The sequence below is a fragment of the Vidua macroura genome, chromosome 20, assembly GCF_024509145.1.
Source record: "Vidua macroura isolate BioBank_ID:100142 chromosome 20, ASM2450914v1, whole genome shotgun sequence".
Lineage (NCBI taxonomy): Eukaryota > Metazoa > Chordata > Aves > Passeriformes > Viduidae > Vidua > Vidua macroura.
In genome coordinates this window covers 4,166,225-4,191,871 of record NC_071590.1, presented here as the reverse complement: position 1 = coordinate 4,191,871, position 25,647 = coordinate 4,166,225, and the positions used below count along the sequence as shown (strand labels likewise).

At 51.2% G+C, this 25,647-nt stretch overlaps 1 protein-coding gene across 3 annotated transcripts in view; it reads right to left on the bottom strand.

The window, feature by feature from the left end:
* The window catches only part of ATP2A3 (ATPase sarcoplasmic/endoplasmic reticulum Ca2+ transporting 3), a 53,967-nt gene extending 38,846 nt beyond the window's left edge, over positions 1-15,121 (bottom strand). For 2 of the 3 annotated variants that reach the window (XM_053995470.1, XM_053995471.1), the window contains exon 1: positions 14,946-15,121. In XM_053995470.1, the coding sequence (XP_053851445.1) occupies positions 14,946-15,063 (118 nt within the window). In that variant the 5' untranslated portion in view covers positions 15,064-15,121. The remainder of the gene's footprint in view (positions 1-14,945) is intronic. The other variant, XM_053995472.1, reaches the window with a different exon arrangement.
* Positions 15,122-25,647: the final 10,526 nt, after the last annotated feature.

The following is a 25,647-nucleotide window of genomic DNA, read 5'->3' as shown; positions in this document are numbered from 1 at the left end:
TGCATGGGAAGGATCCCATCCTGCAGGGATGTCTGCTCTGCCTCATCCCCACTGACAGCCAGCACTGCACACCTCCACTCCCCAGAACTGCTGGACTGCACGGCAGGACAGGCTTTGCCAGGGTGTTTTAACACACACTCAGCCCATAAATCCCACCCGAGGATGGAGAGTGGGGCTGCTGCTCATCCTCGAGGTGAGAAGTGGGAAAAGCAGCGTTTGGGAGCTGTGTGCCTGGGTGTTTCAGCGTTATCTGGGATGCAAACAATCAAAGCCTAATGGTGCTAATGCTCCCAGAGGACAAAACGCAGTGATCCAAGTGCCAAGACTTCAGCTCGGCTTCCCTTTCTGCACAGCTCCCGAGCACCGCAGCAGCCCTGAGCCGGCCCTGCACTCCCGCCTTGCCCATGTGCCAGGGCAGGGGATGGCTCTGCTCGGGCACAGTGGCACCCTCAGGGTGCAGCTAAAGGGACCGTGCCTGCTTCAGCTTCTGCCCGGCCTCTGCACCCACATCCCCACATGCTACTGCACCAACGTGGGGCAAACACCCCCCAAAGCTCGCTTAGCCTCTCACCAGAAAAGCCCCAAACGTTAAACCCCATCAGCCAAGCAGCCAAGCGAGACCCAGCAGGGCGAGGGGCTGTCCCGGGGCACGCCCTTGGCACGGGGGTCACTGAGCCCACCCACCCACGCATGGAAACCACAGCCCACAGCTGCAGTGAGAGCGTGTGAGCCCCCAGGCCTGCAGCAGGCAGCAATTCCAGCTGTGCTGAGCATCTGCCACCCAAGGAGCACAGGAAATAACCCTGCATTAAAAACCACCTCAGGGGTGCAGGCACAGCACTGGGGGCACAGAATCACAGAATGGTTTGGGTTGGAAGGGACCTTAAAGATCATCCTGTTCCAACCCCCTGCTTTGGGCAGGGACACCTTCCACTATCCCAGGTTGCTCCAAGCCCTGTCCAAGCTGGCTTGAACACTTCCAGGGATGGGGGGTCATCCATCCCCATCCCTGAGGGATGCCACAGCCAAGCCAAGCTCTGCTTTGTACCATGGCCTGGTACAATCCCAGAGGATTCAGCCCTTCCCCTGTCCTTCACCACCCCCAAGGAGCTGGTCCCAAAGCCACATGTGGTTTCCTCCTGTGCTTTCCCCTGCAGAGCAAAGGCAGTGGTGGCTCTGGGTGTGCCGTGGGTGGGGAGGCCCTCCAGCCCCAGCACCTTATTTGCCTATCGCCTCACAGCTGCTTTTTCCGGTGTGCCAAGAGAGGTCAGCTTACACCAGCGACAGCCACTCGTTCAGGGCTGCTTCAAAAGGCATCAGAAAGATAAAATAAACAAGATACAACCCCCCACTCCCATGGCAAACACCACTGGTTTGCTGTTTCTGTAATTCCCCAATGTTCATCCCTGCTCCAGCCGTGCCCTGCACTTTGCAAAAGCCCAGAACCCTTCTGGCTGGGGGATCCACTGCCCCAAAAATAAGCAAATTCAGGCCAGCTAGGGATGGCAGCAGCTGGGGGTGGGTGAGTAGCACATGAGGATGGATAGCACAGGTTTAAGGGCCAGAAACATCCTTGCTGTTTTCCAGGCAATGCTTTAGGGTAAAATGATCCAACCGCTTTCCTCACTTGCACCTGGATGCTGTCAATGGCTGGCAAAAAATTCAGCCCCAAAAATTTCTGGTTTGGGTCACAAGGCTTCCTGGGGCAGAGAGAGCTCCAGACCAGCTGCTCATCCCACCCTCAAACTCACAGGTTCTGAACCCAGCCCAGCACCATCAATCCCTCCTGGACAGTGATGGGGTCCCAGTGGAGAACTGGGGGTACCAGGCACCCACTGCTCAGTCGGAGGGGGAAAGCTGAAAGGCTCATTTGTTCCTTTTTTGGCCAGCTGAGCTGATCTCAGCAGGTCAGGGACTAGGAAATGCAGTTATCCTGAATGTGCCCCCCAAGAGCAGCAAAGTACCAGCAAACCCAGCCCAGTGCTATCTCCTTCTCCCCAGAAAATCAGAAGTGACATTCCTGTGCTGAAGGAGAAGCCACCACCACCATGCCCCACTGTCCAGGGAGAGGGAAACAGGAACGGAGGAGGGAGCGTGGCATCTGAACAACAGTCCAAGAAGCAGTGTGAAATAAATAAGGAAAGCCTCACCCATCCCACTTTAAACTTCCCTTCCTTTATTCTTGGAAATGGCTCATCCCCAAGATGTTGGGCACAAGCTTCCCCTCACTGCAGTTCAGGGGGTCCTGGCACAGGGCCTTAAACCCTGAGCATCCTCATCCCATGCCACAGTGAAAAACAAATTGGTTCCCTGCCAATATCCCACCTATCCCAGAAGATTTTGCCCATTTTGCTCTGAAAAATGAAGCTGCCACTTGGGCTTGCCGCTCCAGTGCCCACGTGGCGTTTGCAAGAATGAAGTCTTGGAGACATTTAAAGGAAAAACCTTAGGGAAATGGGACTTGAAGCAATGTCCCCTCACCCCTGTCCCCATCAGCACCGCAGCAGATCCCGGGATCGCTCTGGGAGTGGGAGGGAGTGGGAAGGAGGAAACCCATGGCTCCAGCCAGGGATGGATTATTTGAGCAAACTAAAAGCAGTGTTTTGTTCCCTCCTGCACCAACGCAGTGGAAAGAATTTCCAGCTCCGGCTCCCGGGTGGAAAAGCTAAAAATCTGCATTTAAATAGTAACGGTTTTGGAAAAAGAAGAAAACAAACCAAAAACCCCACAACCACTACAGGAGCTTGAAGAAAATAAAGCTAAAAGTTCCATGAATTTTTTTAGTTTTGGGGTCGTGTTGGGTATTTTTTGCTTCTTCCTACCTCTGCTTCAAGCAGACCCTTTCAATAACTGCAGGGAAAGGCAAGGAAGTGACTCTGGCTCATCTGGGAACCTTCTGCCAAAACTACCACAACCCCAAACAAAGGACATGCTGCAACTTCAATATATTCTCTTCTTCCACCCTAGAAATATCTTTTTATTTCCTCCTTTATCACCCTAAACCTAATTTTTCAGTTAAGTGTTAATTAAATTGGGAATTTTTGTCCAGTAATGTTGTCTCATTATTCTGGGCTCTGCTGCAGCCCTTGGCTGCTCCCCACGTCCCTGAGATGCTCAGCTGCCACCCAGAGCATCAGACCCAGCACAGTGAGCAGAAAGCCCCAGCCAGGCCAGGGGCAGTGCAGTGGGGGATCTGTGTCCCCTCCAGGCACACTGGACAAACCTTGGCCACTTGCAATGACTCCAACACCCAGTGAGAAAACTTAATAACATTTTCCTGGCAGTGCTGGGAAGCAGTTTAGGAAAGCAAGCACAGGGAGCTGCAGAGGTGGCAGTGCCAGGAGCCCAGTGATGCCCTCGCTGCCAGGTCAGCTCAGAGAGTGCCCAGCCCCAGGAAGATTCAAACACCCCAGGGGAGGAACCAAAATTGGGCTGAGCCTTTCAGATGAATTCTGCAGGAATTGGGAAACAAAAAGGTGGAACTGTGTTTGGGATTTTTTTTTCTAAAAATCTCAATGGATTTAAGAAAAATCTTATTTTTCCAAAAAATATTTGAACTGAAAAGAATCCAGGTAAGAAAATGAGACTAGGATGCGTTTTTCCAAAGGGATGCATTTGATTCTGGAGGAGAGATGCTGCTCAGAACACAGCAAATACTGCTGTGCTCAGTGGGGGAACAGCAAAACTGCCTCCCCAAGGACCAATATCCCTTTACACTGAGACAAGCAAGTTCCATGAGGCTGTAAGCAACCATTAAGGATATCACATTTGCATGTCCTGGAAAATAAACCAATAAATAATAAGTAAGAAACAGAAATAATAAATTACATTACAAATGTAACTAAAGTTACTGAAACAGAGCCCCAAACCTGCAGTGTCAATTAAAAAAAAAAAAAAAAAAAAAAAAAAAAACCAACAAGAAGAACTACAGGATATTGCTTTTAAATCCAAACTGCATCTTTTCCCCTTCCCTGCCAAGATGAGGAACCTGCTCACCCTGACCCCTCCAAAAGCTGATGTTTGTTTTAATTGCTATCTTTTAATCCATATGTTTTAATCAATCCTGCTGCTGCCTGCAGCCAAGCCCCAGGGCACAAACTGTGCATTTATGGATCATGAACACCCAGACTGTGAACACTGGGCTGGAAATGTTCCCTGCCCCAAGCTCGAGGCTGAATGAATTCAACTCCATCCTCAGTGTGCTGTGGTCTGGAGGGAGTTGAGTTGGAGTATTTTTTCCATTTGTTTGTTTTCTGGAGGAAATGTTTCTGTCATGGCAAACCTGTGGGGAATATTGAAGTTTGAACACGGCATCCCAACCCATCTCCCATGATAAATAAAACCAGGATGATAAAATACATCCAGTGCATCTGCAGGGTGATGTATCCCTTAATCCACATGGGTGCTAATGAGCTGCTTTTAACTCAAACTGAGATTATCAATCATTAATTTATTTTGCAGAACTCCTTGCCCCAGATGACCTGCCTCCACCCCTCCCTTTGCTTTTTCTGGTATCTGTTCTCAGAGAACAGTCTATTTTCAGCAATCCTCTTGGATGGGTTTTCATGGAAAATGAAGTCTATCCAGCCCTCAGTTTGGATTATATCACAAGAAAAAAATTTCTGTAGGATAGAAAGGATCTGTTTTTCTGGATGGGAAAAAGGGGCAAGTTGGACAATTCATGCTTTTCATGGATGAGCTCTCTGAGGATCACACATTTCTGTGTAGTTGAAGGAGTTCCTTTCCTGGAATGAGATACTTGGAGATCCCTGGAAATATGAGTCCCTTCTAGGGTTTTTTCATAGTCACCTTCCAAATATACATAGTATCTGTGTGTGTGACTATAAAGTTGAAATATGATACATATATCTATATATACATGATACCAACATATATTCGTGCATAAGGAAAAAATATCATATATATCTATATATAGATACATAGATATATATACAGGGAAATCTAAATATATTTGTGTGGAAAAGGAAAGAATAATTTGAATTAGGTTTTATAAACAGAAGAGGAACCCCAGAACGTGCCTGAGCCAGCACTGCAGAGCAGCCCCTCCTCCTGGGTCACTGCAGGAACTCCCTCCGGAGGGGAGCAGAGAAGATCTCTGGCTCTCAAAGCGTGGAAAAGCCCAGAAAAACTGCAAAACCCCAAAGGACACCCCAAAGACGAGCCGAGGGGAACCCTCTGTGACGGACCAGGAGCAGAGCTCCATCACTTCCCCTCTCCCGCCCTGCGCTGCTGAGCCAGCCTTTTTCATTTTTACTTTTCCACTCACTCCCCACAGATTCCTTAATTTAGCCCTTCTGTTGACTTGGGAGGTTGCAGAATGGAAAAAGGAAAGTGCAAGCAGGCAGGTGAGGGGAGGGTTATCCCGACCTCGGCTGCCCGGCTCCCGGGAGCAGGCGGTTCCTGCTGGGCAAGCTCCAGCTGAGCTGGATCCCCGCGGATTCGGGCACTGCCGGAGCCCGGGCTCACCGCTCAGCCCAGCCCAGCTCAGCTCAGCCCAGCCCAGCCCAGCCCAGCCCAGCCCAGCTCAGCTCAGCCCAGCCCAGCCCAGCTCAGCCCAGCTCAGCCCAGCTCAGCTCAGCCCAGCTCAGCCCAGCTCAGCTCAGCCCAGCCCAGCCCAGCTCAGCTCAGCCCAGCCCAGCCCAGCTCAGCTCAGCCCAGCCCAGCCCAGCTCAGCTCAGCCCAGCCCAGCCCAGCTCAGCCCAGCCCAGCCCAGCCCAGCCCAGCCCAGCTCAGCCCAGCCCAGCTCAGCCCAGCCCAGCCCAGCTCAGCTCAGCCCAGCCCAGCCCAGCTCAGCTCAGCCCAGCCCAGCCCAGCTCAGCCCAGCCCAGCCCAGCCCAGCCCAGCTCAGCTCAGCCCAGCCCAGCCCAGCTCAGCTCAGCCCAGCCCAGCTCAGCTCAGCCCAGCTCAGCTCAGCCCAGCTCAGCCCAGCCCAGCTCAGCCCTTCCTCGAGCATCTCTGAGCTTTCACTCCCCGTGGCGAAACAGAAGAGGAGAGAATCTCCCCCACCCACAAAGCCTTCCCAAAAAAACAACTGAATTTTATCACCGACCGGTGCAAGGAAAACTGTTTCCAAACCAGAAGCAGAAATATCTTTAAAATAATAATACTATTAATACTACTGCTAATAATAATGATAAATTTTAAGTGATAATTTTAGAAAACCCACCCTGCATAATAAAGCACATATCTAACACAAAAAACCTTGCGTTTGCTTTGAGGACAGCTCTGCAAGCGCTCCAGGGGGTTTCTCCAGAAAGACAAGGAAAAAACAAAACAAAACAAAACAAGCAGAAAAAAAAAAAAAAAAAAAAAAAAAAAAAAAAGGAAAAAATGCGTTTTGGCCATTCATCACCCCAGCAGGACACGGAGCAGCTGTGGGGACTGGCCCCAGCACAGGGGCCACCTTTTCCAGGCAGCCCCAGCAGAGCCGCTGGCTCTGGGGACCCGCGGCTGAGCGGAGCGCTTTGAGGGACGGAGAGGAGCCAGCGCAGCCCTCGGGCCGGGTTCACTCACATCCCCTCCCCCGCCGCTTTAAAACACTCGGAGTGCCTCAACAGCAGGAAACACCCGAAGCAAAAATACCGCGGGCAGGAACCCAGGGGCACAGGGGACACGCAAGAGCAAGGAGCGGATTTCCTCCCCAAAACATCGCACCCCTGACAGGGACCGTGACCCTGCCGCGGGCTGGCCCTGCCACTCGTCCTCGAGTGCCGTCACCCTTCTGCGGGGACCTGCCAGCTCCCGAGAGGGACAAACAGCTTTTTATTGCCTCTGGCTTGTTTTCCCTCCATAAAGGGGTTTTTTGTTCAAAGGTGTCCCGTAGTTACTTGCAAATGTTACTGTGGGTGGGACATTTATATATATATATATATATATGTGTGTGTGTGTGTGTGTACATGTATATATGCATATATATATGTATATATATATAAATTAAAATACTGTCTACATATTACACATATACACATATATTTACTATACATATACTATATATATGATATATATAAGCTATCAGTGGGTGAATAAGTTATATTAGTTGGTTATCAAATGAGACATACATCTATAATCTCAAATGGGAAATTATATACATATATAAAATCTCAAATGGGACATATATATGTATAGATATCAAAATCTCAGATTGGACATATGTTGCTCTCAAATGGAGCACATGTAATCTCAAATGGGACATACATATACAATCTCAAATGAAGAACATGTAAATAGAATCTCAAATGGGATATATAAGTGTATATTTAATCTCAAGTGGGTTCATGTAGGACCAGAGGGTACCAAGCCAGGACCTGCATCAGCACATCCCACAGATTTCTGAGCATTTAAATGTTAGGAGGATTCTGATGATCAGAGCAGTGACACTTAGGTTTAGGACCACTATAGATCTAGATTTTAACAAGAGGTATAACATTTCAGCTTTCAGCCATCACAGGTCACAAACTGATGCCACCACATGTCCTGAATGTCCAGGGATGTGTTGGACCAGGCAGCACACGGACAGATGGGATCACCACCAAACCACAGCCTGGCCACAGACTCACCACCTCTGCGGGTGAGAAAGAGAAAAGGTTTTTATAGAGTGATAACGAGCAGCCAAACCTCAAAAACCGGGAGCAGCAAACCAGCAAATGCTCGTTACAAACACGAGGTTAATCGCTGGCAAGGATTAATTCAACATCTCTCTGGACTCAGATGTGACCCTGCTTGCACGAGATGACTGGCTCGACTCACCCACCCAGCGTGGAGAGGACCATCAGCATTAATCCTGAGGGGAATTAGGAGCCTCCTGTGCAGCTCTTCCTCACAGGCAGCGCTGGGATGAGGGGGGAGCAGGCAGCCCTGCCTGCCAGGGGTTAACCGCCCACGGAGGAGCCTCCGGTGCACGCTCACGTCATGGAAACACTGGAGTAACCACAATTTTCTCTGCTGCTTGCTCCGGTTTTTTCAACATTTCTACACTTCCAGCCCAGATCTCTGCTACCTGTTTTCCAGCAAGGTAACTGGTACCAACAGCAGCTCCACTGAGCACTGGGGGATTTTTTTTTTAAATATAGGTTATTGATAAACTTTCTACTTCCAGTGCTACCAACACTGAAGAAAAAAAAAAAAAAAAAAAAAAAAAAAAAAAAAAAAAAGAGTAACAATAACACCCCCAAAAAATTATCCTATGCAGAATAATAAATGGGCTGTGGGGTTGGTGCTTTCTGAGTTTTCTGCATGTTAATCTTGCACTGGGTTGGACTGAACCAGACAGCTCTCTCCTGCTGCCACCCAGAGTGGGCAGAGGCCCCTTCTCCTCCATCCATCCCTCCCACCTATCCCAGTGCCCTCAGCACCAGCTGTTTCTCCTGCCCAAGGTGCTCCAGCTGAGCAGGAGGAGCTGCCTGCATTGCCTTCACCCCATCTGAGATGCCATGGGAAGTCATCCATGTGTGCTACGTGAGAACCAGGGGAAGGGGAAGGGAAAAAAAGGAGGGTGAAAAGCGAAAAAATGAAAGAAATATAAAAAAGTAAGCAGAAAACCCCAACATTCTTCTGATAATCATGTATTTTGACCTTGTAACTGAGACCATGAGTGCCAGCAGTGCCAGAAAACATCACCATGCTCAGCTCCTGGTCCACATCCCAGTGCCTCCCCTCTGGAACACTTTTCCAGCCCATTACTGCACTAACCCACATCCCAGCAGGCAGCCCAGCAGAAAACAGCCTCATGTCTGCTTCCCACTGCTCGTGACCAGCAGAGAGAAGCAAGGGACTGGGCAGGGAGCACTGCCTAAGTGCCCTGATGGGCTTCTCCCATCGAAAATAGTGAGTAGGAATTCAAGAGCACCCATGTGCAATGTCAGCACCCACATGTCCAGCATTACCTGCCCAAAGAGGTTTGTTATTCTGCTTTTAATGCCCTATTCCTCCATGGAATACAGCCCAGGTGTTGCTCTTAACTTCTCAGTCCTTCTTTCAACAGCCCTGAAAACATTAACAGGGATGGATCATCCACTGGCCCCCAGGTGAACTTGATGGACCAAGAGAAGGGTTTTGAGGCTGGTCCAGCCTCAGCAATGCCTCACAGGGAGGAGCCCCTTCCCCAGGAGTGGGGCAGCACCAGCTGGTTAAAAGGCACAGGATGCAAACCCTCAACATCTGGCTCTTAGCTTACAAAAAATAACCCTAAAAAAAAACCCCAACAATATTTTGGAGGGATCTCAGCATCCCAACTGACTCTGCAAGCACTGTGTGTGGGAGAAAAATCAAAGCTGGCTCCTCCAGAGGTTTGAGCATACAAAACAGCATCAAACCACTTCATTTTTCAGGACTATGAAAACAGAAGCACCTCAGGGCTGCCAGCAGCCCTGTGAGGCTCCTGATGCCCTTTGCTGGCCAGTTCAGATCCCTGATGCAAATCACAGGACAGCCCTGGGAACGCTGCTCTCCGGGGAGCTTTTGTGCATAGAGGATCAACCATGGCCTTGAGTGCTGCACAGGGCAGCTGCCACCACCAGAAACAACAACCACCTGCTTTAAGTCACTTGAAGTGTCCCTTCCTCAGCCCTGAGCCTTGCTCAGCCCTGCTTTGTGAGAGCATTTGCACCCCTGGCCCGTGTTCAGGGATGTACCATGGGGTCCGTGCCAGAGGCATCACCTGGGCTGTGGCTGTGCCAGGACAGAGCCAACCCACAGCCAGGAGCTTCCTGTTCTCACACCAACCCTTCTGCAGGAGCAGATCAAACGCAGAGTGAAAAGGCAGCAGCTTGGATGCTTCTCAAAAATTAAAATTCTCCTTGGGAGAAAGAAAGCAACAGCAACAGCAGGCATGGAGTGAGGCTTTTTACTCAAGAAAAATGGGTTTGAGAGAAGCTTTAGAAAGGGAAACTCGCTTGCAACATAATTATCAGTAGGATTTTTCAGGGATTTACCCTGGGGGGAGATGACCACAGAAATGGAACACTTCAAATCAGATCTGGAGGTAAGAGAAGGCTTAAAACATGCAGAAAGACCAGTGGTGCTGAAATGGCAAAGAGCGGAGGTGTGACTTTATGGTGATGGCAAGTATGGCTCTAGGATGGCCATACACTCTTGGCTGGAGTAGAGACTTCAAAAGAGCCACCTGAATTACTGGGGAAAAGGATTATCCTGGGAGAAGGGGGGGATCCTGCTGCTAAAGGTGTTTTTGGAGGACATGTTCCAGCCCCTTCCTGGAAGCAGCACATCCCAAGCCAGCATCTGGGCATCCACAGTGCATCCAGCTCCTCTTAAATCAGTGTTTTGTAGCACCAGCTCTACCACCCCCAGCTTTAAAACCAGCAATGAATTAAAAATATTCATGAAATAACACTTGTGCCACAAGGCAGACCAACCCCAGGGGTAAACATGAGACCTGCAGGCACAATCCCTTCTCCCACAGCAGAGTTTCTGTGTCTTCCTGCCCTGCAAATCTTCCTTCCCTGGTTCCTGCAGCATTTAGACAGCAGATGTCAGTTTTTCTGAACATTGCTCTTGATTCACAGTTTTTTTTAAAGGTAGGTGTGAATGCAGGTAACCTCAGAGGATGGCACGGAGATGAAAATCTCAAGTTTCCCTGTCAATTATGAAAACTTTGTGTAGTCTCTCCCCAAATTTGAAGGCACTCGCAAGGTTTGAATGCCTCAGCATGTCTCCTCAGGGAAAGGATTTGGAGGAGGAGAAAAAAAAAACCCCACAACCCGTAGCATGTTTATGAATCAGACTGTTCAGCGTGTGTTTTGGGGGTGGAAAAGGTGGGCGATGCACAGAGGAACAGAGCGCAGAGTTTGATGACTCAGAAAATGCTGCTTTTCCTCTTCTTGCTGCCACCTCAAATACTTCAGCGTGAAATAGAAATTTTATTTCTTTTCGTTTTTTTTTTTCTTTTTATTATTGTCAGGAGAGAGCTGGAGCATAACCTTGGCTCGTTAGCAACCGCCAGCAGCTAATTCAACGTCAGGCCCCGCACCGCAGGCGGAGTGCGCGCAGACACACGCGTGTGCCGACGGATGCACACACACATCCTGGGGAAAGGATGCAAATAAATCAGAGATCGGTGGTGTTTCTAGCAAAACAGGGGCTCAGATGTGAGGATGAGCCTTGGTGGGTTTGAGGAGAGGAGGAGCGCAGCTCAGGCTGGATTTGGGCTTGGGGATGTCTCCTCCTCCTGCCCAGGCAGGCTGGGCATGCACATGGGAGAATATACACAAAGATTTGGGGATCCTGAGTGAGGCTTGCAGAGACACAGGGAGGTGTGGTGGAAAAAACAAGCAGATTTTCTGGTGGGCTTTGAGTTGAAGCTGGTTTGAGTAACACTTAGACACAGCTACATTGCACCTTCAGCAAGGCATGGGATGTACAGAGCACAGGGTACCCGTGGGGTCACCCCCGGAGCAGGGCGGGTGAAGAACAGGATGGGTGAGCCCCCAAGGAGGGCGGATGGGCAGGATGGTCCTGCCCAGCTGAGTTTCCAACCACAGCAGGGCTTCTGCTTCAGAGTCAGAGGAGATGAGACACCAGATGAGATAAACACCCCTATGCTGAAGCCTCGAGTTTGACTCTGCTGACATTCACAGCCCATTTAGGTTACCGATGGAGCAAATAAAATTATGCATACACATTAATGGCAGCAATATCCTGCCTGAAATGTACGCTCATTTACACTCAGAAATCCATTTAGAAGAGATAAATCAGAGCTATATTTAAAACAGAAAAATCACTTGTCTGTCCACAAAGCAACTCCTGTTTACATCTGTCATTCCTTGGCAAAAATCAAATCATTTCAAGGGAAATCGTGCCCCTGGTTTTACATTCAGGAAGGGTGCATGCCTGTACCCTCCTGCTCAGTCTGTTATAAAATAACAGATGTGCATTTGGTTATTTTTGTTTGTTTGCGGCTTTTTTTAAAGTTTTGTGGTCTAAAAGCAACCTGTGGAGCTTGGGATGGGAAGAGGTATAGGGAACCACCTGCCAGGCACATGTGAGACATCCAAAGCATTTATTAATTAAAATTGACTTGGGAGATTCAGAATTGCCATGGTGAGACCTAAATGTTCTGCGGCTTCTCCAGTTTCCTTGGCAAATGAAAGGCCATGCTGACAGCACTGATGACAGAGCTGAAACGAGAACACAAGCTCTTCCTAATGGAGAAATATCTTCTTCCACTCCAGTAATCTGTACTGCACTGCTTGGCTCCCCAGCCACGAGCTGGAGATACCAAATAATCAGTATTGGTCTCTGCTTCCTTCTGAAAATGTGTTTGTGAGCACTGGATCTGAAAAAAAACAATTTTAAGCTCCAAAAGAATACCGCCCCCCAAAAATAAAATTATTTTGTATCAGTCACACCAATGATGGCTGCTTCTCACTTAACGTCAGAGCTCATTGCAGCTCATATTTTTTTTAAATGCAATAAAAAAGCAGCAGCCAGCAGCTCTATGAAGCATGTCAGGAGGCAGTTTTTCAGAAAGATGATGTATTTTAGATTGTGATTCACGACCACACTGCCAGTTTAGAGTTCAAGATTAGAAGGAAATGAATGAATGTGAGACAGGAGGGTGCGAAAATGAAAGTAGCTGGAGCTGAAGGCCTGCTCTGCACTTCAAGCCACACAAGATTTTTCTTCCCCTTCTGTGCAAGCTCAAACGAGTCACCAAACTGCCCCACACTTCTGCTGCTAGAGCTGAATTTAAACCTAAATTGAAATGCAATTTAATACAGCCCATCTCCAAGCCCAGCTAGTTGTCCCAAGCTGCTCCCAGACAGGACACTCAAGGGTATCCCAGCAGAGCCAAGAGGTTGGTGCCTGCTGCCACAACACAGCCAGCAAGTTCTCACCATGCTGGAAAGAAACCCCACTTTTTGCTTAAAATCAAGGTTTTAAACCAAGCAAACCGCACAGGTCCCTATCTGCATGGTTTTAAGCTGTTCTAAACTGTCTATGTCTCATTTGCACCATGAAAAAAATATAAATACTGCTCAGAAATTGCAAAAGTTCAGAATTCTTAAAAACCTTTGACCACATTTCACTGAGGGTTGCACTGCCCACATCACTGCTCTCAACATTCAGGCACATCACTGCGAGCTGTGCAGTACAGGAGCTGCAGAGCTGTGCTTGGAAGGTGAAAGACACAGGACACCCCAAAGTCAGCAGCTCTTGTGAACCAACAGCCTGTGAGAAACCCAATGCTGGAGGGCATGAGAAACAAAACTGCCAAGCGAGGAGAGTACAGAGACACTGCTTGCAAGAGGAGGAAGCAAAAAGAAAAAAAATTGAAGGCAAACTAATTGCCACCACTAACCCTTGGCTCTGCACCTACGTCACAGCTTTGAGCTCCCTTTTTCAAGGCAGAGCCCGGTGGCACTGAGCAGCCAACGTGCCTGACTCAGTGATGATGATTCACTTGGGCAAACAGAGGGACAAAGCCACCAGGAGCCCCACAGTGGTGATGCCCATCGGTGACACCCTGCTGCACAGCACACACACCCCTCTGCCACATGCTCCTGTGGGGCCAGGGCATGGCACAGAAACTGGCTGCAATTATACCCTGAAATCAGACCAGCCACCTGTTTGATAAGGATGTATTTTGCCTTCAGCCCCCAAAGCAGAGGGGCTCCTCCCAGTTAACCAGACAGGTCCCCAGCTGCCCTTCTCCAAAATCAAGCCTAACAGGAGCAGATGTGATGCTCCATTGCTTGCAGCTGGTGCAGGTGCTCCATGGCAAGAGCTCCCAAGTGCAGCCCTGACCATGCTGGCTCAGGGAACAGAGCTGAAGCTGCCTGGCACAGGGAGCACTGGTGGGATGGGGGGCCCTGAGCACAGCTCAGCACAGGACAGCTGCCCACAGGGCTGGAGGAGTCACAGCCCTCTGATCCCACCTAACACAGCCCTCCCAACAAACAGAAATGCAGACAGCAATCTTGCCAGCATCTACTCAGGCTTTCCTTAGAATCATCCGTGAGGATCAAGCAAAAAGCAGATGCAACAAGCTCCAACCCAGGAGAGAGTTTACACACGGATCTCCTTGCAGAAGTTTGAGAAGGGACTCACTGCTCCAAAGCACTGGAGCAAACCACCCTAACCTCTCTTGGCTCCTATGCAGATGTAACCACCTCGGTCACAGCTTGAACAAAGCCACCCTAAAATCACCTGCATAGGTCCAGACACCCCAGCCAGCCCCTCCTGGGCACACTGAACGCTTTCAAAACCCACGTTTACAAATTCCCCTTCTCAGTCCCGTGAAGATGCCCAGCTGCTCGCAGAGGGTCCCCCGGGTCAGTGTGACACCGGCAGGGCCGGGACACGGACCGTGCCCTCCCCACCGCTCCCTGTCCCACAGCAGCACCCGCAGCCAGGGTGCTGGGAGGGGTGAGCGAGACCCAACCCCACCAGGACACCTCTCACGGCTCTTTTGGGGCTTCCCTCTGTCAGCCGCAGGCAATGAGACCTTCCCCTCTTTCCTTCCTGGTAACAAGATATCGCTGTCCCTCCCCGCTCTCTGTCACTCCGCCAGCGGAATTAACACCCCGTTAATTGCCGACGTTCCTGGCCGCTCGAACCCTCAGTAATTAGCCTTTAATTAAAGCCGATAAATATTGCCCTAATCAACAGGTGTCCCGCGGCACATCCCCCCCGATCCTCCGCACAGCCGGGCCGGGAGGATGCTCCGGGGGGATCCATGGCAGCACCCCTTCGGTACCGGCGGGGAGGATCCCGGTCCACATCTCCATCCCGGCGGGGAGGGTCCGGGTCCACATCCCGATCCCGCTAGGGAGGATCCCGGTCCACATGCCGGTCCCGGTCCCGGTCCCGATAGGGAGGATGCCAGCCGGGATGCCGGTGTCCCGTTAGCGCTGCCCCATCCCACCCCCGCCCCGCATCCCACGGCGATCCCGCGGCGCCGCACTGACCATTGGGGCCGTACTTCTCCCGGTTGCGACGGACCTGCTCCGGGCTGAGCCCGCAGCTCTCGCTGACCCCAAAGCGGCGGAGCACGTCGAGCACGGGGATGCTGTGCGCCGCCTCCATGCCCCGGCCCGGGGGTGCTGGCCGGGGGCGCAGGAGGCACACGGGGCGCCGCTCGCACGGCGATGCCTCGGCACCTCTCCGCCCGCCCGGCGCCGGGCCCGCCCCGGCACCGCCCCGGCACCGGCCCGGCACCGCCCCGCGCCGCTCCCCGCCTCCCCCGGGGCCCAGCGCCGCCCCTCGGCAGCGCCGGCACCGCGGGACCCCCGGGCTGCGGCACCGGCCCCGCGCCCGCCGGGGGCAGGGGTCGGAAGGGACATTACAGCTCATCTCGTCCCACCCCTGCCGTGGCAGGGACACCTCCCGCTGTCCCAGGCTGCTCCAAGCCCTGTCCAGCCTGGCCTTGGGCACTGCCAGGGATCCAGGGGCAGCCACAGCTGCTCTGGGCATCCTGTGCCAGGGCCTGCCCACCCTGCCAGGGAACAATTTCCTCCTCATGTCTAATCTAAATCTTTCCTCCTTCAGCTTAAAGCCATTTCCCCTTGTCCTGTCACTCCAGGTCTTTGTCCAAAGTCCCTCTCCAGCTCTCCTGGAGCCCCTTTAGACACTGGACAGGCTCTGGGGTCTCCCTGGAGCCTTCTCTTCTCCAGGCTGAGCAGCCCAGCTCTCTCAGCCTGTTGATGTTTTGTCAGATTTCCAGGCTGAGAAGTAGGCAGGTTTGTGGGCAGTGGAAACAGTCCAGAGGAAATAGCTGTTTCTTAAGCAGTTAAGAGGAGAGGTAAAATTTCCATCACAAAAAAAGAATATTAAAAATATCAGGAGGAATAGAAGGAGGTGGGAATGCTGCATGGGTGCAGCTCAGCTGTGGGGTCTAAGGGGACTGCCTAAGAGTGATGCTCTCTGGGTCCCCTCCAGCACTCTACTTCCAGATGGAAACTGAGCATTCCCCAACCCTGCTCCTACTCTTCTGGAAGCACAGCAGTTCCATGTCCACTGACTTTGGTGGGATCAGGATTATCACTGTATGATAGCAGCAGGAGCCCTGGGATTACAAATCCCTGCCTGACACTTGTGGAAACCACTGACGCTGCTCCCATCAATGCACAGTATGCAGAGAGAGGCAGTTGTGCTGGGCTGCCTTTGTCTTTGGAAATGTGAGATGTAAATTGTCACTGCAGGGAGACAGAGGAAGGATCCAAGGGACCTCCTGTGTGGTACACCCTGAGCACCAGCCTCACTGTGCTTGTCCCAGACATCCTGGGACACCCCACACTTCACACTCCTCAGTGCTCCTTGTCCCCACACAGAAGGAAGAGCATCCATGTTTGAGGAATGGGCTTGTCCTGGAGGCTCTTATGTTTTTGCAAGGATTTTTCAACCTCACTCCCCTGTTTAGCCAGGTTCCCTGTCCCTGTCCTGCCCAGCTCCAGATGGGCCAGAGCTCCAGTTACACCACACAAGGGCTTTACATCCCTCTTTGTGACAGGCTGCTTAAATGACTTCTTCAGCAGCAAAATGACTGTTTTTAGCAGCTCCCCCAGGCATCAGAGACCACCAGCAGCACCATGACAGCTACCCTGATCTGGAAAAGGAGGCTTGCCCCAAAATCCACGGTACAATCCAGCTAAGGGTCACCACCACCACCACACCTGTGGGATTTTCGATGTAGTGCACCTGGCCCGGCTCCCTCGCTCCAGCAGCTCTTCCATGACCCGGCTCAAACCTGCTCCCAGTGACTCTCCCCATGTGAACACCAACTTCTGACTTTTCAGGTACTTCCAGTTTTCCCACTGTTGCTGGAAGAAGCCTGTAGCTGATGGTGACTGGCAGTGCTCTGAGAGGGTGACAAACCCAACTTCTACAGAAACATACCCAAGGCAGAACCAGAGACAGTGGCCACTGCAAGGAAGTGACAGCAGATATCTCAGGGAGGAGCTCTGGCTTATTTATTTCTATGTAAATTCATTTATAGAAAATGCCTTGCAGCTTCCACTGGAGTGAAGGTCCTGAAGCAATGCAGGTTCCATTTCCAAGTTTGATAAATGCATTTTTTTTGGTTCACTGCAGCTGAGGCATGGGAGGCAGAGGGTGCTCCAGAGCTCAGCCCAGCATGTCACAGATCCTCCTGCAAGGAGCACAGCTCCCAGCCCTGTGGGCTGGCCTTGCTTCAAGCTCTGTCATTGCATTCCTCTGCCTCTCATGAGTGTTTTGGGAGGAAAAGTGCTGTTTCTGCTGCTGAGCCTCCCAGGCAATAGTGCTGCCCTTGGCCAGTCTGCCCCAGAGCTCCCTGGCTTGTGAGGCTGAGTGGTTCACAGAATCCCAGGATGGATCAGGCTGGAAAAGACCACAGTAACTCATCTGGTCCAACCTTCCTGCTCCAGCAGGGTCATCCCAGAGCACATGGCACAGTGTGTGTCCAGAGGGTTCTGGAATATCTCCAGTGAGGGAGACTCCACACCCTCTCTGGGCAGATAGTTCAGTGCTTGGTCAATGTAAATGAAAGAAGTTCTTCCTCATGTTGAGGTAGAACTTCCTGGACATCAATTTCTGCCCATTATCTCTTGTACTGTTTCTGGGCACTGCTGGGAAGAGCCTGGTCCATTTTCTTGACATCTCCCCTTCAGATACTGACAGACATGGATGAGGCCCCCTCTCAGTCATCTCTTCTTGAGGCTGAATGGGCTCAGTTCTCTCAGCCTGTCCTCATTGGAGAGATTTCCACCCGGTTCCTGGGAAGAACTGATGTGATGTGAAAACATTAACACATAACGTGCTCTTGACCAGGGGCACAAAGGACCTGATGCAGTAGATCACCCCCAAAACGTGGGGGCTGCTCTCAAAGCAGTGACTCTGGCAGGGGTGGGATGGGACTGCTCGTCCCCCAGCCTGCAGCCCGTGTGGGTGCTCCTGACAGGTAGCTGCCCTGGCCTTGTTAGCCTATTTCAGGGCAAACATGCTGCCCTGAGAGCAAAGCCTTTGGAAAGAGGGTTCTTGGTGTCCTGCAGGGCGTGATTTAGATGAGGCCCTACACCACAAACTGCATCACCTGCACGCCAGAGGGTGAAGGTCTGGTTTAATGCTCATTGTGCAGACCAAGAACAGGGACAAGACACAGCTCAAGCTATGTGAATGTGCATGTACCACCTGGAGACCCTCACTGATCTCCCTAACATCTCCTGACCCTTTTGTGATATTCTCCCAGCCCAGCAGTGTCCCACCTCACACCTGAGTCCAGCCCAGGTGCAGGCTGTTGTTCCTGCTTCTCCCCGTTTCATGGGATGATGCCAGTCCTTGTCCTGGAAAAGAGCACAAAGATGATGTCCCAGCTGCAAAGGTGAAAGTTTGACAAGGTTGGGAGCGACTGAGATGAGAGTTACAAAGGGAACATCTGGCAGCCCTGCTAACAAGGCAGCACCATCCACCCCGCCTATAATTAAGCAATCCATGAAAACCATTAGCGACAGGAAGCTGTAAATTAGTCCGTGAGGGGGAAACGGACTGAAAACACTCAATACTGCAAGGGAAGGGTCCACAGACATCCCGGGCTGTGGAGGGAGCTGGGCTCCATCCCTGGCAGCCCCCTCGAGTGTGGGGGATTCCCTTCTGTACTGGGCTTGCCCTGAAACAAAGGGCAAACCTCCTTGTTTATCTTGGCTTCCCCCACAGTAAAAACTTTTGGAGGTAAACACGCTTAAGAGAGCCATAAAAAGAAGAAAATAATGTATTTAACACCTCCCAGGCTACTGAGGAGGTTTTTTTGTGGGCTTTTTTTTTTTTCCGTGGCTGTGGTGTGGGAGGAAGAGCAGGACCCAGCCAGGGCTGACAGCGCTGTACAAGACATGGAAGTCTACAGGCAGTTTTGATTTTAATCTTGCTTCTCCACAAGGAAATCAGGAGTAACTCTCCCCGAAGGCGTGGATTTGCGCTGCTCCGCTCCCTGGCTGGGGGTGAGGGCGCTGGGATGGCTGGAGCCGCCTGTGTGCTGGGGAGCAGCCCCAGGCTCGGGCAATGACAGAAAATACAGGGCTTTTAGCGGACTCTTCCATCCTCGCTGCTTCTACACCAGCGTGGTTTAGCGTCCACATCTCCCCAGCTCTCTCAGGTCGAGCTCATCCCGGTGCAGAGGGCGTTAGGAGCGGGTGGCAGCTGCAGGAGCCAGCCCTTGGATGCGCCCTACACACCTTTCCAGGGATGTCACTGCCACCCCCCGAGGTCACCACAGCTGCACATCCGCGGTGGTGGCTCCCAGGAGAGCAGCTGAGAGCCCGAGGAGAGCAAATTCAGGGCTCACCACCCCAAACCCAGCAGCTGATGCGGCACCAGGAGGTGCGAATCTCTTCTCTCAGCAGCTCTCACCTTCCTCGGTCAGCCCGGGTGAGGTGCTGCTGCCCCAGGTCCTGCTCCCACACCCTCCCTGGCCCCAGGGCTGTCACACACAGGGATATTAATTAATTAATTGGAGGCGACAGTGCCACTGCCATTTGCCATTCTGCTCCAGGCTTCCTCTCACTGCATACCCCAGTTCACAGACAGCAAATCCCCATCCACAAGGGAGAGTCAGGAACAGCTTTTTTTTTTTTTTTTCCTGCAGCAGCTCAGATATTTGCTTTTCCTATGGAGAAAAAAAAGATAATACTCCTTGAAATAACAGTTTGAGGCTTTTCTAAATGTTACATGCCAGCCGACCTTTCAGAGGCAGGCTTAGGGGTTTATTTCTAATCCCCTGGCCAGGACTTGCAGCAGCTTGGGTCAATCCTGCTCCCTGAGGACTCAAACATCAATCCTCACCACCACGATGCTCAGGGCTGGAGCTCTGGTGTTCCCACCCTTCCTGGAAATATATTCCCTTGGCTGTGCATCCTGTGCTGCCCTGTGCACCTTGAGGTGGTGTGGGGGTGTGGTTACCAGCAGGATTTGGCTTCTTGGAGCACCAGTGCAGCCACTGAAGGTGGCAGGGAAGCACCAGGCCTGCCATGCATGCCAGCAGGGTGCAGGGGATGGTGTGGATTTGCAGCACAGGGTGCAGCAGTGCCAGCTCTGCAGAGCCCACCTCAGGCCATGCACGACAGGGAGGGGTATCCTGGGAACACCTGGCCAGCACAGGGTGTCACATCTAGGGACAATGAGGAGGAACAGTCTGTCTGGGCGTGGATTTTCTGTGGGAGGCCGTGGCTGCACAGGGCAGTCACCCTGTTTTCCAGCTCTGATCCCACTGCAGATGGCTCTGAAAATTAGGATTCACTGAAGTGCCAGACTTTTACAACAGCAGCTTTTAAGCACATGTTCTTAGCTTATCTTCCATGGCCCTGTCCACAATTAAGCTGGAAGTGAGGCTTTCCCAAGTGCAATGCCCCATCTGGGGCATGTCTGGAATGGCTGCCCAAACTAGACTTGAGCTCCTGTGGCGTTTCCAAACTCGCTGGCATTTTCCCCCAGCAGCACACTTAGGAGCCTCTGTTTATGAATCCAGGCTGGTATTGGCCTATTATTTTATTTTTTTTAAAAACTGTATTCCAATTCCTTTCAAAGGCAGGAAAATACATTAATATCCATTAAAGAGGGAACACCACAACACTCGCTCTGACACTCAAATGGGTTTTTCCCTGATGCAAAATGCCTCCTGGAAAAAAACGTGCCTTTGTGGTGTGTCATTCCTGGGATTTTACTGGAGTTTAGGAAACAGAGAAAACAACACACCAGGAGGCTCCCAGGCAGCACCAGGGGTCCCTCACATACCTGGGGCTGGGTTCATGGCTGAGGTGGTTAATTCAGCCCTCTCCCTGTGGGCGGAATTTCACTCCATGTTTCCTTCCAGCAAAAGCAGAAGCCAGAAATGGAAAAAGGTCTGGTTTTCAGCAAGCAGAAGGAATAATTCCTGCTCTCCATGGAGATGTGATGTTCACCAAGGGGAGGGTGAGGGCTGGAGACTTGCTTGGCCTTGGACCAGCATCACCAGGGTTTGCCTCTCTCTTTCATATCCTCAGCACTCTCCCCTCCCCTGCCAAGCAGGAATTGCAGGATATCACAGCCAGGATATCCCTGGCCCCCTCTGACTGCTCCTGTCCGTTGGCCAGGGACAAACATCACAATGGCTTTGAAGCCAAAAATGCCCAGGGGATGTGGGGATGTAACCAGGGGAGCAAACCAACCTCACCCCTCCTCACCCATGGAGGTGCCAGGAGGGAGCTCACCCCAGCATGGAGCTGTGGAATCCAAGGGGATCAGCACCTGACACACTGCATGGGATAATGGGCTGGGTTTTTACCACATTATTTCTTTTTAATACTGAAGAGAGGGAAAAGGAGAAACAGGGGGGTTCTGATGGCGTGAGTCCTTCCTGCAGTTTCCCAGGGGATTGGCTGCCCACATCGAGCCACGCTGAGGACAGGAGAGGAGCTTGTCCCATGGCCTGCACTCATCTCCTGCTCCCCTGCAGGTCACCAGGGTCACCCTGCTGAGACCTGGGGCTGCCCTGATCTCAGCCAGCGGCTGACCCGCACAGTGTAAGAATAATAACAAAGGAAAATTTTAAAATATTTAATTAAAAAAAAAAAAAACTTTAAAACATTTTAAAAGAAAAATGAAAACAACAAGATTTTAAAAATAACAGTTTAAAAAGTAATTTGAAATAAAAGAAAAATATATTAAAAATAAAAATTAAAAGCCACTGCAGGGCCAGGCCCCATGCACCAGCCAGCATGGGAGAAAGGGAGTCAGGATGTCCCAGCTTCACCTCTGCAGCTGCAGAGATCCCACCAGGGCTGTCACACCCTGACAGTGAGGAGGGAACCCTGGATATGTCACTAGGATGGAAAATAAACTCTGTGCACAGTCTGGAGCCAAGCTGGGCGATGAGCATCCTGTCTTCCTCCAGGCTCTTTGCTGCCTCTGAACCATCAGAAATGTGTCCAAACGGGTCATTAGTGCCATGTGTGCAGCAGTGGGGCTCAGGGAAGTGACCTTCAGCCAGGCTGGGAGCCCCAGCCCTGCTATTTTTAACGGAGCAGCAGGCAGGCAGCAGCGCCTTTCCTTCCTCTTTTCCTTAGTGAGTGCTGAACAAAGGCAAGCCAGATAAACCTGCAGCAGCCCTCAGCTTCGAGGCAGGGAAGCCCTCGAGAGACAAAAAAGGCAACCCAGCACATTTCTGTGCTGTGTTAGGATGGATGGTTCGGGCGGAGAATTGGGGAAACACGGCAGTGACTGTACGGATGCGTTTGTAGCCAAAAAAATGCAACTGGGCGGAAAAGGGACTGGTTTGACTGAGAAATCAAGCCGGAAAAAGCAGGGAGAAATAAAAGGCAGCAGCATTTTTTTTCCCCCCAAAAGTCCCAGGATCTTGTTCCAGCACTTCTTAAGGAAAAAAAAAGGGAATTCTTCCCTTTAAAGATTTCACTCTATATAAGAAGGGGAGGGATCCCAAATGATAAAAATCATAGGACTGTTTGGGGTGAAGGGACCAAAACAAAGGGTTTTTTTTTTTTAATGTAGCTCCCTTTACCGAAAGTTTTACTGTATTTTTCATCTTGAAAAGAGAAGCCAAGTCACCACCACCCCAATTTACACCCACATCAAGAAAATTTCTCAACCATCTGAAAATTTTCCATGAATTATCTAACACACTGCTACAGCTCCAGGGTACCTTATTGTTCTGGGTGCATTGATCCCCCAAAACACAGGGGCCATATCCCTGCACCATTCCCCAGAAAACACAAAGGTGTTTTGCATCAAAACTTTGGAGAATGAGCTGTCAGTCAGTGTAGTGGCTGTATTTACAGCTTCAGAGGGAGTCTGTGTTTTGCAGGTAGTCTGCAAAAGAAACAATATGTGGAGGGAGGTATGTAAGTATGGGGCTATTTATAGCTTGCAAATATATCGAGCGCTACCTACACGCAACACAGAAGACACTCTTTGCCAAACACCTCACATGCTGCTGTCAGCTTCTCCATCTCTCTTCCCTGAAAAAAAAAAAAAATCTCCTATATTAATCAGAGAGCAAATATATAGCCTGACAGGAACTGCTTTTGGCTCCACAAGGAAAAAAAATGTGTGTGATTGCTCAGTTTCGGTTTGGATTCTGAGCCTGGAATCGCTGTGGACTGCTGTTCACACCAAGGCTTTTGTGGGAGATTTAAAGCTTTTTTTTCCACATTTTTTCCTTCTAGATTGAGGAATTGGTGGTGGTTTCCCAGCTCCAAGCATCGCTCATGAGCATCCCTCCAAATCAAGTTGCTTTAGTTGTTCTTGCTGGGCTTGGGCCAAGCAGGTTCAAGCTGTGCCTGTGGCCAGAAACCAGGGACCAAGTAGGCAAAAATAAAGAAACCAACCCAGAAAAACCAACCTTTTGAAATCCTCCTCTTTACATTGCTCCGGGCACTGAGGCTTTGGGGGAAAACACATTCCCAAGATCAGAGAATCATGGAATGGTTTGGGTTAGAAGGGACCTTAAAGACCATCTATTTCCAATCCCCGTGCCACAGGCAGGGACACCTTCCACTATCCCAGGTTGCTCCAAACCCCATCAAACCTGTCCATGGACACTTCCAGGGATGGGGCAGCCGCAGCTGCTCTAGGGGGGAATGCCCCATCTCACCCTTCTGAAACCAAGGACCACTTACTTGCTTTTATTTATTTTGTGTGTTCTTTTATAAAGGCACAGCTCACCTTGCTCTCCCCACCTGCGTGCAGAGGCTCCATCCCAGCAGGCTCCTCCTATCCCCAGGTTTTCCCAAAGCAGTGTTCTCACTTGCACACCATTCCCTGCCATGGCAGGTGGCTCCAAGGGGCCCCTGAGGTGTGCATGGGTGAAAGGGAAGAGCTGGCAGCCAAGGAGAGGATGTGCCCACCTTCCCCTGGGTGATCAAGGGGCTGAAAAGCAAATTCACTGCTGAACTATGCCCCCAGTGCTCAGCTTGTGGGGCAGGGATGAGGGGAGCCCTGGGAAGGATGGGATGGGATGGGATGGAGCCAGGCTTTGCTCACCACCCCCAGCACCAGCGTGCCAGGGCTGCCCTCGGCATGGCGTCGCTGCGGTCGGGACGCCGGGAACAACCTTCCCACAAAAATTGAAGCCAGGAATCTGGAAATAAAAATATCACAGATGATTTCAGGCTTGCTGAAAGCATGATTGACTGTCTAATTCCCCTCCACACACACACACACTCTCCTTTCCTCACGACCAGGGTGACTCAGCCCTGGCATGGACACGGAGGCTTCTCGGCTCCTGCCCTTATGAAAATGTCCCCTCTCGGAAACGCCGCTCGGGGCCGAGCGGGCACTGCCAGTGCACACAGAGCCAGCCAGGGCTTTCTGCCACGCTCAGCAGAAACACCCACTGCCAACAGCACCTTCTCCATCGCCCTGGCATGCCCCTGCTCCCACTCAACCCCAAATCACCACGGGACTGAGGCTGCTGAGCGCCTCCACTGCTGGGCACGGGTCGTGGTGCGTTGGGAAAGCCAAACACAACAGCATTTGGAAAGTCACTAGTGCCATGGGATGGCCTCTAATTCCAGTGGTGGTTGTGGAAAATGCTGCCCATAAACCCATGGCTGTGCTGGGCTCAGCAGGTCCAGGCACGTGGAGGAAAATAAACCCCACGGCTCAAGGGAAACAGATGAGCCCCTTGGGATAACTCATCTCCCAAAGATGAGTTATTCCTGGACAAAGCTGTGAAGAGGAATGGTAGGAAAAGCAGTGCAGTGGGTATGACCTGGATTGTTCCTGCATTGGGGAATGAGAAAAGACACTGTCAAAGGAAAACAGGCTCCTTTAGGGCTGGCTTTTTATAGGGCTGCCTGCTCAAGGGCCATCAGGCCCGGCATGGTTTTGGTCTACATGGATTATTTTTAGTATGTGCAAGTCTTCACCATGCACTACGTACGAGCAGCCCTACTAGAGGCAGGGAAATCCTCCCTTGGCTGGCCCAGCTTCCCTTCCTGGCAGCAGGGATCAGTCAGCAATTTTCAGGCTCACCTTATGCCAGTGGTGCTGCAGCGGCCGAGTGTGACCCCAGCGATTAAACACAGCTCTCCTCATCCCAGCCTCCTCTCTCTCTGCTTCATTCACCCCTCCCAGCTGGTTTTTGCTGTTTCTGTCCCTTTATCCTCAGCCCCCAGTGCAGGATCCTCACGGCACCGGCAGCCCCACAGCACTTCAGGGCACTCCGGCCCCTGTGTGGGGACAAGTGGTTCCATGTGAGCTGGCATGTGCTCTGCCTGCCTCTTCTCCTGGAGTCTCTCACACCAATCTTGGCTTTCATGCTATTTTTACACTCCAAGTTTCAAGCTGTAGACATGCAGCAAGTGCTCTCCAAATGTAAACCCCAGGATGCATATATTTAGAATCTAGCATTTCTTTAAAAACAAGGTTTGGCTGAGTTTTTGTTTAAGGTCTAAATTCACAGCTCTGGAGGAAGGACCACGCAGGGCATCTCCTGGTACTGGTGGGATGCAATGTAGGACTTGGCTTCCTTCCTCTCCCCCTGTGAAATTACACGTGCCTGTTTTCCAGCTTCCCTGTGAAACCAGAAGATCTCTCCCCTCAGTCAACCTGATCACATAAGCTCATGAGTCCCCAAATGCACTTTAAGTATAATACAAAGAGCCAAACTGACATTTAAAACACAAGAATCCCCAGGTGCATAAAGAC